The 14248-nt window shown below is 40.0% G+C and overlaps 1 protein-coding gene across 3 annotated transcripts in view; it reads left to right on the top strand.

Annotated features, from left to right (window-relative positions):
- The window catches only part of LOC135514630 (choline-phosphate cytidylyltransferase A-like), a 31450-nt gene extending 19132 nt beyond the window's left edge, over positions 1-12318 (top strand). For 2 of the 3 annotated variants that reach the window (XM_064938072.1, XM_064938071.1), the window contains 5 exons: positions 3437-3588; positions 4979-5057; positions 5576-5718; positions 7907-8095; positions 10124-12318. In XM_064938072.1, coding sequence (XP_064794144.1) covers positions 3437-3588; positions 4979-5057; positions 5576-5718; positions 7907-8095; positions 10124-10321 — 761 coding nt within the window. In that variant the 3' untranslated portion in view covers positions 10322-12318. The other variant, XM_064938073.1, reaches the window with a different exon arrangement.
- Positions 12319-14248: the final 1930 nt, after the last annotated feature.

The raw sequence follows: 14248 nt of genomic DNA, 5'->3' as shown, positions 1-14248 counted from the left end.
ACGTCAAAGTTCTGTTGACCTGAACATTCCGAAAATGTGTTTGTATAGCTGTGAATCTTAAGGATATAAGTGAGCAATAACTTGTTGTATACTGACATTGTTTGTATTGGAAAAATGAAAGGTATGGAGGGATGAAAGAGTGAGAACACACTGAAAGCTACCATTGGTGTAATGCCATCATATTTTCCAACTCTAGGGACATAGACCTTCAAATATGTCAGCTTCTGATTGTCAACCAAATAACTGCTGGTCTCGCGGTAATTGACCATCAATTAGCATAAACACCTTTAGCATCCATGCACAGCCTACAAGCCACTGATGCAGACCTTTTGGAATACCTACATTTTAGAAAGTCTAATAAATCCATTTAATATAGCCTACACCATCAATGAATACATGTCTAACCCTCTCACCAGGCTCGAATTTGACTCTCATGAGACTACCTTACGCAGAATATCTGAACAGCATGGGGTGTTAGGTGAGAAGGACATCTCCAATAAGAATCCCTATTGTAAACTATCTAGGGTGATGACAACTAGGGTATTAACTTCAGATAGAATAATTATAGGTGTTTGTTATTGTATAATGATATGCTTTCCCATGCATTAAATGAAATTGAAACAGGAAATGATTCCACCAATGCAACATACATAATTGAAAATGTATTATTACACTTTCAACGCTCCACATGAAAAAAAAAAATAATAATAATAATAAATCCCAATGAGTCGTGCACAACCCATGTCCAAATTATTTGGAGCTTGCTTAACCCCGTTGGCGTGCGTTGGAGCTAAAAAAAAAACGACAACACACAAGTCCAGAAGCACTACACCGTTGTGGTTACTCACTACTTGTAGATATTCCTTCAGCGAAGTATGGCAGTTCCTTGCAGGTTTCCTCACAACATCCACAGCAAGCACCGCTATCAATGCAGACAGTTCTCCTTAGTAGTAATCGATATACCATGGAAACATGAACTCGTTAAGCTTTCCCAAGTAATTCTCTCTCAGTGTAGCACAATCCTCGGCTAACCTCGAGGCTGTCAAATACCTCCACGATGAGACGGTAGCTTCAGTCTTTACAAAGTCATTCTTAACAAAATTAATATAACTCTTATGAAATAAAATCGGTATTTCCCTTCCAAACTCTTTTTTTGTTTTATTTAGCGTGATCTTTTATCATTTTTCTTCACCAACGGTCGTAATGTAATGTCCATCCTTTTCTCAATGTCTCTCCCTCCTTTTTTCCCCCCGGGTCTTCCGTTAACCAGGTCAACTCCCATTGGCCACAGCTTAGCAAGCGACCTTATTCATCAAAACTTAAAAGTAAACCAACCTATTCACTTGTACATTATCAATTAATTATAACAAATAAACTCAATACTTGGTTCTACCAAGGGTATTACACATGTATTTATTTTAGACGGGTCTAAAGAAACATGATATGAAGAATGTGTAGTCTATTTTGTCGTGCAGAACAGAATGGCATACTTTGAGTTGTCCTTATGTTAGGTGCCGAAATGGCTATGCAATATAGCTGTGTGCTACACTAGTTCATTTAGCAGACAGGATTGCTTAGAATTCTGTGGCATTATTTTTTTATGAGTTTATAGTCAGAAGAATACAATTGACCTTTGATTAATAAAAATGATATTTTCTCAAAACGATTTCAAAGGATGTGCGCACATGCAGCTATATTTTTATATTTTTAATACATTCTAAGGTTCCATGATGGGACTCTAATGATGATTTAGAAAAAAGTTGTAAGCTGCACATACTTCATCAATCTCTCATTCACAATTTGACAAGAACTTGATAATATTCTCACCAGACCTTGAATTTCCCAGCAGCATCTCCCTTGTGTCAGTTGTGCCCTTGGGCTGAATATAATCATTTTAATTCCCGGCTGCCGTGCTATAAAGCACCTCTCACTCACATGGCTCTTTCAGATGTAGCCAATGCCCGTCATGTGATCGGGTCCTTCTAACAGGCATTTCAGCAAGAATTAGGCTACAAGTGAATTAAGACAGACACCCTTAACGAATTCCGAGGTGCATATTGAAGATGTTAGAACTGTCCACTATTAGCCTACTTTTCATCTGCCAACAGGATGAGTAGGACTAACGAACAGGAAAAGCACTAGCCTATGTCAATCTAACATCCCCACAGTACAAAAGTTGACCTATTCTATTGGTCAACTTGTCCTTCTGTGCAATAAATATATATTCCAAACATAGTCTGGGATAGTTGTGGGTTGTGATTGATCCCAAATTAATACAACCACTCACAAAAAAAACGTTGAGAAGCAATGAGGCTGATAGCCTAATTTTTCAGCTTTAAATGTTGAAAAACTATTTTCTTCACCTTATAAGTGCAGCAATGCACACACTGCGTTAGGCTATACGTGCAAATATTCCAAAATGCAATCAATTAGCAGGAAAACGCTGTTCTCTAAAGTGATTGCAAATGTGATTATGCGTCTAATGCCTTATTATAAAGGTGAATTTTGATGGTGAAAATGATCTTCCCCGAACTTGAAATTACACACAGCCTATGTATGCCAGTTAGTCACTACACTGGTTATAAAGCGGATTAATGTGCTTAATTTTAAGTAATTTTGTTATTTAGTTGTGATACAAACCTTATCAAAACATATGGACTATGATACATGAGGTTTTGCGACTATGATTTGAAAAAGTCTAAAGGAAACAAGTGTGCTCCGTTTCGTGCCTTAATGCACAAGCTGGGCACCATTCACAAGTGATAATACACCCTTCAGAAGTGATAGGCTAATATGGTGACCCATCAGACTATTCTTAATTAGATCTTGTGTTTACATTTACTAATTCATATATATGTGTGAAATTAGTTTAGATTTAGAATGGGACCATTATCATGCACCTGTATGAACAGGAGCAGTGAAATACCTGTCATCTATGCACTTAAATAGCGAATAGAGGATGCTTTTCACATGGTTGACTTTCATACCAGCCAGGTGGGCTATGTTCCTGTCATTGTTCTTAATATTAGGAAAGTTGATAAATAACGTTTTGTAGGCCTGGCGTGTAGAAAGCTGATGGGATCCTCTTTTTATTAGAGTCCATCAAAACTCTGTTTTCTCACGCATAGCCTATAGAAATGTTGCGCGACATGAGCTCATGGGCACTCATGAGTGCTGAGTACCAGGCAGTTAGCAAGTTTGGTCGACTACTAATGACCATCAGCAGCATCAGAGCTTGGAGAAGCCTAGTTACTGTGACTAAACGGTCACGTGGTATTTGACTGCCTTCATGACTCGTGACCTCCGGTGTGGAGCAGCCCTACCTTCAACAAAATCACAATGGCCCAAATTTGAGGATCTGGCTCATGGATTATATAATCCTTCTCTTACTGATCAGATCTAGTGACCATAGTCCCTGTGACCTCCCTTTCCTCAGTATGCAGTGACGACCTGACACACAACTTAAAGGGCTTCACCGTAATGAACGAGGACGAACGCTACGACACCGTCAGTCATTGTCGCTACGTTGATGAGATCGTACGGAACGCACCATGGACACTCACGCCGGAGTTCTTGGCTGACCACAGGGTGAGTGAGAAATGTCGGAGGACAGGATTCGCTTGCACTCAGTCTGCACCGAAGAATATAACTTTTCACAAGATTTTGCACTCTGTATTAGGGATGGCGAAAACTACTAGAGCTATTGGGTATGAAGGCTTTTGATACAGCCCTACTCTAAAACAGCTGATTCAGCTAAACAAGGAGGTCCTATAATCCTGTGTCTTAGAGAAGGACTGCAGTGAAAGCCTGCACACCAGTACAGTGCCTTCAGGAAGAATTTGCAAAAATGTCCCAAAATCCTGTTTTCACTTTGTCATTATGGGGTGTTGAAATGGATGAGATAATTGAATTAATTTTTTTTAAATCCATTTTGAATTGTATTCGTTCATACCCCTTGACTTATTCAAAATGTTTTAGTTTTTTAATCTCACCCATTTCATACAATGCCCCATGATGATAAAGTTAAAACACAATTTTTGTTGACATTTTTGCTAATATATAGAAATTTAAACACACATCTCATTTACATAAGTATTCACTCCCTTAAGTCAATACCGTCGGCAGCGATTGCAGCTGTAAGTCTTTGTGCTTTACACATCTGGATTGTACAGTATTTGTACGTTATTCTTTTAAAATTCTTCAAGCTCTGTCAAGTTGGTTGTTGTTAACGGCTAGACAGCCATTTTCAAGCCTTGTCATATATTTTCAAGCCAATTTTAAGTCCAAATTGTAACTAGGCCACTCAGGAACATTCAATGTCATATTGTTAAGCAACTCCAGTGTATATTTCTGTTTTTGGTTATTGTCCTGCTGAAAGTACAATTTGTCTCCCAGTGGCTGTTGGAAGTGAACCAGGTTTGCCTCTAGCCTGTCCCTACCTCTATTCCGTTTCTTTTTAGCATAAAAAACTCCCTTGTCCTTGCCATACTTGAAAATATGAAGAGTGGTACTCAGTGATTTGCCCTAAACATAATGTTTTCTATTCAGGACATAAAGTTAATGTTTTAGTGCCTTATTACAAACAAGATTTTATTCTGTACAGGCATCCTTCTTTTTTCAATCTTGTCATTTAGGTTAGTATTGTGGAGTAATAACGACAGTACCATGTTGATCCATCCTCAGTTTTCTCCTATCACAGCCATTCAACTTTAAAGTCACCATTGGCCTCATGGTGAAATCCCTGTAACTTATGTGACTTGTTAAGCTTATTTAGGCTTATTGACTCAAGACATTTCAGCTTTTCATTTTAAATTCATTTGTAATAAATATATTTTAAATTCAGGCTTTAACACAACATGTGAAAAAAGTCCAAGGGTGTGAATACTTTCTGAATGCACGGTAGATCTCCAGGAGGTGTGTTGGCCATCTGTCACTGTCATCAGTTCTGCTAACATTTTGTTTGTCTTACATTTGACAGATTGACTTTGTCGCCCATGACGATTACCCATATTCTTCTGCAGGAAGTGACGATGTTTACAAGCACATCAAGGCGGCAGGTGGGTATAGTCGCAACATAACGTAAACGTAAACGCTGCACCGGCAAGACTTAGGCCCAGTCCAGAAACAGCCCCTAGCAACTTGCAGTTGAAAGTATCAGATAGGTGTAAGCAATATGGTGAATGTTCTACTAAGCCTATCAGAAGGCTAAGTGGAGCAACTGACATATTTCTTATACCTATCAATTCCTTGTATGTTTAGAGAAAGTGCCACGGGTGTGCAGGGGCTAGGTTAGGGGCTGCTTCCGGGCAGCGGCTGACATTGACCCCCACCTCTTTAAGGAATACCTAGGATAGGATAAAGTAATCCTTCTCACCCCCCCCCCTTAAATGATTTAGATGCAGTATTGTAAAGTGGCTGTTCCACTGGATGTCATAAGGTGAATTCACCAATTTGTAAGTCGCTCTGGATAAGAGCGTCTGCCAAATGACTTAAATGTAAATGTAATGTAAATGTAAATTGATGCCGGTGTGGCTTTGCTGCATTGGGTTTAGCTGACTTCTCCCTTCACCTTCAGGCATGTTCGCACCCACACAGCGGACAGAAGGCATCTCCACTTCTGACATCATCACCCGTATTGTCCGCGACTACGACGTGTACGCACGCAGAAACCTGCAGAGAGGCTACACTGCCAAAGAGCTCAATGTCAGCTTCATCAATGTGAGTTATTCACCTTTTCTAGCAATGTAGTCAACTTCAAGGGGGTATACATTTTAGACCATAGAAATGGATATCCCAATGGTTTGTTCATGTGTCAATGTCTTTCCAACTTTTCTTTTGAAAGAAAAAATGTCCCACTGAAGCTTGCATTCTAAAACAAGTGTAGAAAAACAGACTTTGACTTTAGTTCTATTTATTTTTAATTTGCAGTACATGAAACTTGCATTACTTCAACTGTATTCATAATTGGAGGAACTTGCTGTTAGAAAGGTGAGCCAGAAACCAGAGGGTTGCCAGTTCCAAATCCCTGGTCTGGCGGGAAGTGAGCAGAGGGTTGCTGAAATCAAATATGAGATGCCATTGCCTGGCGTTGTGCCCTTGAGCAATGCACTTAACTCTCCAAAACAACTGCTCCACGGCCGACATAGTATAGCAGCCCCCAGCTCCAACCTTATTTGTGACTTTTGGAGGGGTTGGATAAAGCAGAAGTCAAATCCGTTGGACCTTGTGTACAGTTGGATAAATAAAGTGATTGTAATCACCATGACCCCTTCTTCCTTGTCAGTCAAAGTCTTAAGTTTGATATTTCAGGCCAAAAATAACATTGTTTCACTAAACAGTACATTTTGTGGCCAGAAATGTACAGTTGAAGTCAGAAGTTTACATACACCTTAGCCAAAGACTAAATTTAAACTCAGTTTTTCACAATTCCTGACATTTAATCCTAGTAAAAATTCCCTGTCTTAGGTCAGTTAGGACCACTACTTTATTTTAAGAATGTGAAATGTCAGAATAATAGTCGAGAGAATGATATATTTCAGCTTTTATTTCTTTCATCACATTCCCAGGGGGTCGGAAGTTTACGTACACTCAATTAGTATTTGGTAGCATTGCCTTTAAATTGCTTAACTTGGGTCAAACGTTTTGGGTAGCCTTCCACAAGCTTCCCACAATTAGTTGGGTGAATTTTGGCCCATTCCTCCTGACCGAGCTGGTGTAACTGAGTCAGGTTTGTTTGCCTCCTTGCTCGCACACGCTTTTTCAGTTCTGCCCACAAATTGTATATGGGATTGAGGTCAGGGCTTTGTGATGGCCACTCCAATACCTTGACTTTGTTGTCCTTAAGCCATTTTGCCACAATTTTGGAAGTTTGCTTGGGGTCATTGTCCATTTGGAAGACCAATTTGCGACCAAGCTTTAACTTCCTGACTGATGTTGCTTCAATATGTCCATGATTTGGAAAAGTGATTTGCACTTTTCACACTAAAGTACGTTCATCTCTAGGAGACGGAACACGTCTCCTTCCTGAGCGCTATGACGGCTGCTTGATCCCATGGTGTTTATAATAGCGTACTATTGTTTGTACAGATGAACGTGGTACCTTCAGGGGTTTGGAAATTGCTCCCAAGGATAAACTGGACTTGTGGAGGTCTACAATTTCTTTTCTTAGGTCTTGGCTGATTTCTTTTGATTTTCCCATGATGTCAAGCAAAAAGGTACTGAGTTTGAAGGTAGGCCTTGAAATACATCCACAGGTACACCTCCAATTGACTCAAATTATGTCAATTAGCCTATCAGAAGTTTCTAAAGCCATGACATCATTTTCTGGAATTTTCCAAGCTGTTTAAAGGCTCAGTCAACTTAGTGTATACAAACTTCTGACCCACTGGAATTGTGATACAGTGAATTATAAGTGATATAATCTATCTTTAAATAATTGTTGGAAACATTACCGGTCATGCTCAAAGTAGATGTTCTAACCGACTTGCCAAAACTATAGTTTGTTAACAAGAAATTTGTGGAGTGGTTGAAAAACTAGTTTTAATGACTCCAACTGTATCTACAGTACTATAACAATACATTTTTTTCTACAGGAAAGCCTGTAGACTATGGCCTTGTTCGTATACTCTAAAAATGCATCCACCTTTCATTCCTTTCTTTGTGATTTGCCATTAATCTGTAGTGTACCTCACTCACCTTATATCATTTGTTACCTCAAAGAAAGGGAGGAATGAAGAAAGGAGGCATTTATTAAGTATTCAAACAGGGCCTCAGAATAAGCACAATCAGTTTAGCCTTTTAGATCATAATGAATAAGATCATATGGACAGGTGGGGACCTGATCCTAGATCAGCTTTGTGGTTACGGACCTTTGTGTGCGTCTCAACATTGCCCCCTATCTGTCCAGGAGAAGAAGTACCACCTGCAGGAGCGTGTGGACAAAGTGAAGAAGAGGGTGAAGGATGTGGAGGAGCGATCCAAAGAGTTTGTGCAGAAGGTAGAGACAAAGAGCATCGACCTAATCCAGAAGTGGGAAGAGAAGTCCCGAGAGTTCATCGCCAACTTCCTTCAAATGTTTGGCCCAGAGGGAGCACTGGTGAGTGTCACTACATGTGTCCTAAATGGCACCCTATTCCCTATGTAGTGCACTACTTTTGACCAGGACCTGTAAGGCTCTGGTCCAAAGTAGCGCACAGTGTAGGGACCCAGGAGTTTTTCTTGACCCTGTGACTAGGCCCCAGTTATAGGGTGTTACTAGGGCCCCACGTGTTTCCTGGTCAGCAAAATTTCCTGCCTCCCTATTCAAGAGCAGCTAGGGGTCCCATTCTACCCAGGAAAGTAGGTTAGGCTAATTGCTTTGTTTTGTCCAACACCAATCAGATCTAGCCACTGTTCTGCATCAAACTAGCTCAGTGAAGCTCCTCTGTCAGTTGCTATGGGTTGTTGTTTCAAATGTTCTATCCTTTTTGACACTATCCTTTCTTCCGAAGTGTGCATGGGTTCACTTTTCTTCATGTTGTCTTGACGTAGCCCTTTTTGGGTGTGGATTGTGCCCCCCCCTCACTCTCTCTCCTAAACCCAGGTGTTGTTATCCACCTGGTCATGCAGAAAGAGAGGGTGAGAACACAGAAAGAGAACAATGGACTTCACTTGGCCAAACTCCTAAATCCCCAAAATGGGAGAATTAAACATTCTTTCTACTTTTGAGAATGTGGGAATGATCCGTGGACTCTTATGTTGAGTGTGTTTCATTTGGGGATCTCATGAAGGACAGGGAACACACAACTGTATCTCTTAAAGTGTACATTTCCCAGCTGTCAGGTTTACATCTAAATCTTGTGAAACGTATGTGATGAAACTATTTGTGAAAAGATGTAAAGTGATGTTGACCTTCTAAATGAGAGCATGTATTTTCATATCAAGATTAACTAGTCAGTGGCCACACCCCCGTGCGCCCAGACATTACATTAGGCGTCATGGAACCACCCTTTTCAACTGAAACGTATAAAAACCACTCCTGATTAAATTCACACCAGACCACGCAAACCAGTAAGCTAAGGTTGCAAATGGTTGAATTTATGAGACCCAAAACATGCCGGGTGACACTGGTGTGTGAAGTGGTTTAAACTACAAGACTACCACGTGGATCATTGGCTACATGCTAGAAATGGTTAAACTCTGAGACTATCGATCCCTACAGAATAAGAGCAAATCTTAGACGTAAGATTTAGAAATTACAGCTAGAAATGACGTAAACCTAGGATGAGAATACAGACAACCGCCGATGTATCTATTCTATTAGAACATTTCTGAATGGTACTCTGAAGTATCAATTCCAACCACCTACAACCAGGAAAGACTAACTTCAATGAAAGTTAACCAGAGACTCTGATGAACCCTACAGGACGATCAAGGATTTCAACAGAGAAGACAACAACGACATACGGGCGTAAATATATATACATTGCAATTATTGTCGAATGAGTGGCCGTTCATGTGCAAAGGATTAGCATTTCAATTAATATAATTATAGACTGTGTAATGAATCTGTTTCTTTCCAGCTCTTTCTCAGTCTACCAAGCTGTCATATGTTGGCTTAGCCCACTAGAGACTTTTCCATCATTGTTAGTAACCAATATCTACTGTTTGTTATTTATTTCTGTGATTATTTAGTTAGTAAATAAATAATTAAATCAATTTGTTTATTGCTGATTCATAATTTATGCTAGGGTTCGTGCAGATAATTTAATAATAATTTTACGATGTTCAGATGAGACTGAATAATTAATGATTGACTAATATTGATATAAAATATCTTCAGATCTTTAAGAGTGAATTCAGGAAATAGCTGCTCTATATAAACAAATACTTCCATGGTGTCCCGGATTCCTAATGAGTTAGTTATTGTCTGATTAATTTAATCAAATAATTAAACGTTAGGTAATCTATTTGAAAATAGCATGTCATCTCATTTAACCATACTAGAGACACAACAATGTATTTGAAAAGAAATGACTGGTAGAATAAGAAATATGATGGAAACACCCTTGTGTAGCCCATATTGGGATGCAGGATCTGTCTTTCAATATCTTTCTCTTTCATTTATTCTCTTCTCCCTCTATAGAAGCACATGCTAAAGGAGGGGAAGGGGCGGATGCTGCAAGCCATAAGCCCCAGGCAGAGCCCCAACAGCAGCCCGACCAGAGAGCACTCACCCTCTCCGCCGCCCTCATTCAGTCTGCCCTTCTTCACCAAGACCTCCCCTCCCTCTTCGCCCCACCACCTCAGTGGAGCAGACCGCATAAGCGAGGATGATGATTAGGAGCCTCCCTCCATTCATTTTTGTACACCTGGAAAAACCTTCTGCTGATTTTTCTTATTTTTTTGTTGTTGTAGAAAATAGTAATTCCACTAATCAGTCATTCCAAATGCATTGTGCATCTCCACAACTTTATGCCAATAGATTCCAAATAATTGTTTTGGGGGGGTGATTTATTAGATTTTTTTTCCAGAGTGCTGATGCTATGTTTAATCAGAGCTGCATTCCTCCCAGACATGATTTTTTTCAACAGAATTCATGTTTAAGCTTAGCCAGAGTCTGTGGTTATTCAAATCGTTATATTGTGAATTGTATTCTCTGAAGCAAGCAACTTTAGGCACTTATACAATAGTATGTGAAATATTATTCTGTGTTTACACGGGCACCTCAGCCCGATTCTGATATTTTTTTCATTAATTGTTATTTTGACCAATCAGATCATCTCTGAAAAAGATCTGATGTGGAAGAAAGATCAAAATTGGTCTGCCTGTGTTGTGTTCAATTGAAATACTGTAGAATTCCATTCATTCCTATGGAGGACTGCTCCTACTGGAGAGTGCCAATATTGCCGACCGGTGGCTTCAAGGCCTCTCAATGGCCAATATATGGCATCCGCAATCCAGGCTTTGTACAGTGCATTTGGAAAGTATTCAGACCACTTGACTATTTCTACATTTTGTTACGTTACAGCCTTATTCTAAAATGGATCAAAATAGTTTTTTCCCCTCATCAATCTACACACAATACCCCATAATGACATTTTTGCATGTTTATATAAAAAAAAAAAACTGAATTATCACATTTACATAAGTATTCAGACCCTATTCAGACCCTTTACTCAGTGCTTTGTTGAAGCACATTTGGCAGCAATTACAGCCTTGAGTCTTGAGTATGACGCTACAAGCTTGGCACACCTGCATTTTCTCCAGAGATGTTTGATGGGGTTCAAGTCTGGCCACAGTCTGAGGTCCTGAGCACTCTGGAGCAGGTTTTCTTCAAGGATCTCTCTGTACTTTGCTCCGATCATCTTTCCCTCAATCCTGACTTAGTCCCTCCCACTGAAAAACATCCCCACAGCATGATGCTGCCACCACCATGCTTCACCGTAGGTCAGGTTTCCTCCAAACATGACACTTGGCATTCAGACCAAATATTTCAATCTTGGTTTCATCAGACCAGAAAGTCCTTTAGGCGGTCGTGCCTTTTACTGAGGAGTGGCTTCCGTCTGGCTGCAGATATGGTTGTCCTTCTGGAAGGTTCTCCCGTCTTCACTGAGGAACTCTGGAGCTCTGTCAGAGTGACCACCTGGTTGTTGTTCACCTCCCAGACCAAGGCCCTTCTCCCCCGATTGCTCAGTTTGCCCGGGCGTCCAGCTCTAGGAACAGTCTTGGTGGTTTCAAACGTCTTCCATTTAAGAATGATGGAGGGGACTTTTAATGCTGCAGACATTTTTTTGGTACCCTTCCCCAGATCTGTGCCTCGACACAATCCTGTCTCTGAGCTCTACAGACAATTCTTTTGACCTCATGGCTTGGTTTTTCCTCTGACAACTGTGGGACCTTTATATAGACAGGTGTGTGCCTTTCCAAATCATGTCCAATCAATTGATAATCATTTGCATCGTCATTGTGTAAATTGATGAGTAAATCTTTTTTTTCAATTTTAGAATAAGGCTGTAACGTAACAAAGTGGAAAAAGTCAAGGGGTCTGAATACTTTCTGAATGCGTTGTGTGTGTAAAAGCACCTGGTTACTGCTTACATTTGTGTTTTTGCTGGTCACCAAAATGTATGCATTCCAGTGGCAGGCTTATGAGGGCCAACACAATATCCTCCTGCTTTTAAATGTCCTCATTGTTTCTCTGCCCTTTAATCGGCAAAGGAAATGTCTGTCTTGTCATGAACTGTCAACCTGTTGACTTCTATCAGTTATAACAGGACTAAAATAACTATGTACAAAGAAAAATACTCAATTCTGAAGTAAAACCACTTAAATATACAATGGTCTATGTTTGGCAATGTGTTGTTGCATATTTCTAAAGTGGTGGTGGTGCATATACAGTTCTGGCAACCATTCCTTGTTACACAGGAGGGAAAATATATACCAAACAATTTAACATGGTAGAAAAACAGGCAATAGTACTCACTTCAATTGCACAGTTTTTACATGTTGCCTTAAATATAAAAATGAATAACATTGGCATTTTTCACTGATCTGCACATCCTACACCACATTTTAAGTGAGACAAAATCTAGACAGTTCTAAAATTAACTTCTGCTTGAATGCATACGTATCCACCCCCTTTGTTGTGGCATCTCCGTGTGCAACAATATAAATACGTATTTATTTCAGAATAAATACCCATCTTTGTAAGGTCCTTCAGTTAATGGATTTCAAGCAAAGAGTTAACCTCAAAGCTACCCTGGAGCTTTCAGAACATCTCATTAATACATTTGTAGGCAGGTACAGATTAGGGGAGGGTCCTTTAAGCATGGTCAAGTTAATAATTAAGCTGCGAATGATTTATCACATCACCCAGACGAAGGTAATGCAATGTCACGGTGAGACCATGGTGATTGTAGAATAGTTTCTTGGTTCGGATGGGGGGGAAAGATCAACATTACAGTCACTCCAATAAATCAAATCAAATGTATTTATAAAGCCCTTCGTACATCAGCTGATATCTCAAAGTGCTGTACAGAAACCCAGCCCAAAACCCCAAACAGCAAGCAATGCAGGTGTAGAAGCACGGTGGTTAGGAAAAACTCCCTAGAAAGGCCAAAACCTAGGAAGAAACCTAGAGAGGAACCAGGCTATGTGGGGTGGCCAGTCCTCTTCTGGTTGTGCTGGGTGGAGATTATAACAGAACATGGCCAAGATGTTCAATACTAGAAGGGTCAAAAGAAAAATGGTGCAAAGGACACGTAAAACATATTCAGTCTGTTGAACACCTGACACTGGATAAGACGTTGATATTTCGCCAGGACAATAACCCAAAATAAGACCAATGCTGCACTGGAGTGATTTGCCAAGATGTTCAATGTCTCTGAAACCCTGTTTTTACCCAGTTCGAACATTTATCCTGATCTAGTGCTGAAGATCCACGTTACAGCACTATTTACATTTAAAGGTAACTTCCGATTGAGCCAACATATGCCGCGTTTACCGTGAATGTGGTCTCTGCAAACGCGGGAACATTGTCTTTCAATTTAAAAGAGCATTGTCGTGCGGATCTTCAGCTCTACGGATTGAATCGAGCCCCTTGTCCACATCCTGATTGTGTCCACAGTTGGTGGTGTAACCGCCATCTGAAATCATTGACAGGTGGCACTATTGACTTATGTGTCTTAATATAAATATATATTATTTTGAAAGATTATTCATAAAATAATTTGCATACGGGGGGGAACAAGAAAACAAGACACAATGCAGACAAGGTGGACAGATAAGGCCGCATAAACTCGTCTGAAAATGAGGGCACAATCAGAACGTGGACAAGATCGGGATGCATGTTAGAACCAGGTATAAAACGGGGCTCGAGTGACCTAGCCTAATATCAGTTCTGAGTTAAATCTGCGTCAAAATCGGACCGTAGTGTGACAGCAAAGTTGGTGGAGACTTTGTCAAAAAGTGGGTCAAACTGCTGCCAAAGGTGCTTCCATAGAATACTTTCCATACACATAGTGATAGCTGCATCACATTTACACCCAAATTACGATACTGTTAAGTGACACAGGACATAGAAATATCAACTCTGCCATAGACATTTTAACAAAGTGAGATGTATCAATACAACAACTGCATACAAATAAGGCATCACGTTTAAAGGGTAGCACGGCTAGTCTTTTCTGACCAGATCTTAAAGTCTGAAACTTCATTCATCATTAAGGACAAAGTTGAGTTCTGGGATCTATTCCATTTATGACCTGGA

Source organism: Oncorhynchus masou, chromosome 26, assembly GCF_036934945.1.
Source record: "Oncorhynchus masou masou isolate Uvic2021 chromosome 26, UVic_Omas_1.1, whole genome shotgun sequence".
NCBI lineage: Eukaryota > Metazoa > Chordata > Actinopteri > Salmoniformes > Salmonidae > Oncorhynchus > Oncorhynchus masou.
The sequence above is the reverse complement of the archived record's forward strand: the minus strand, read 5'-3'. Positions and strand labels throughout refer to the sequence as shown.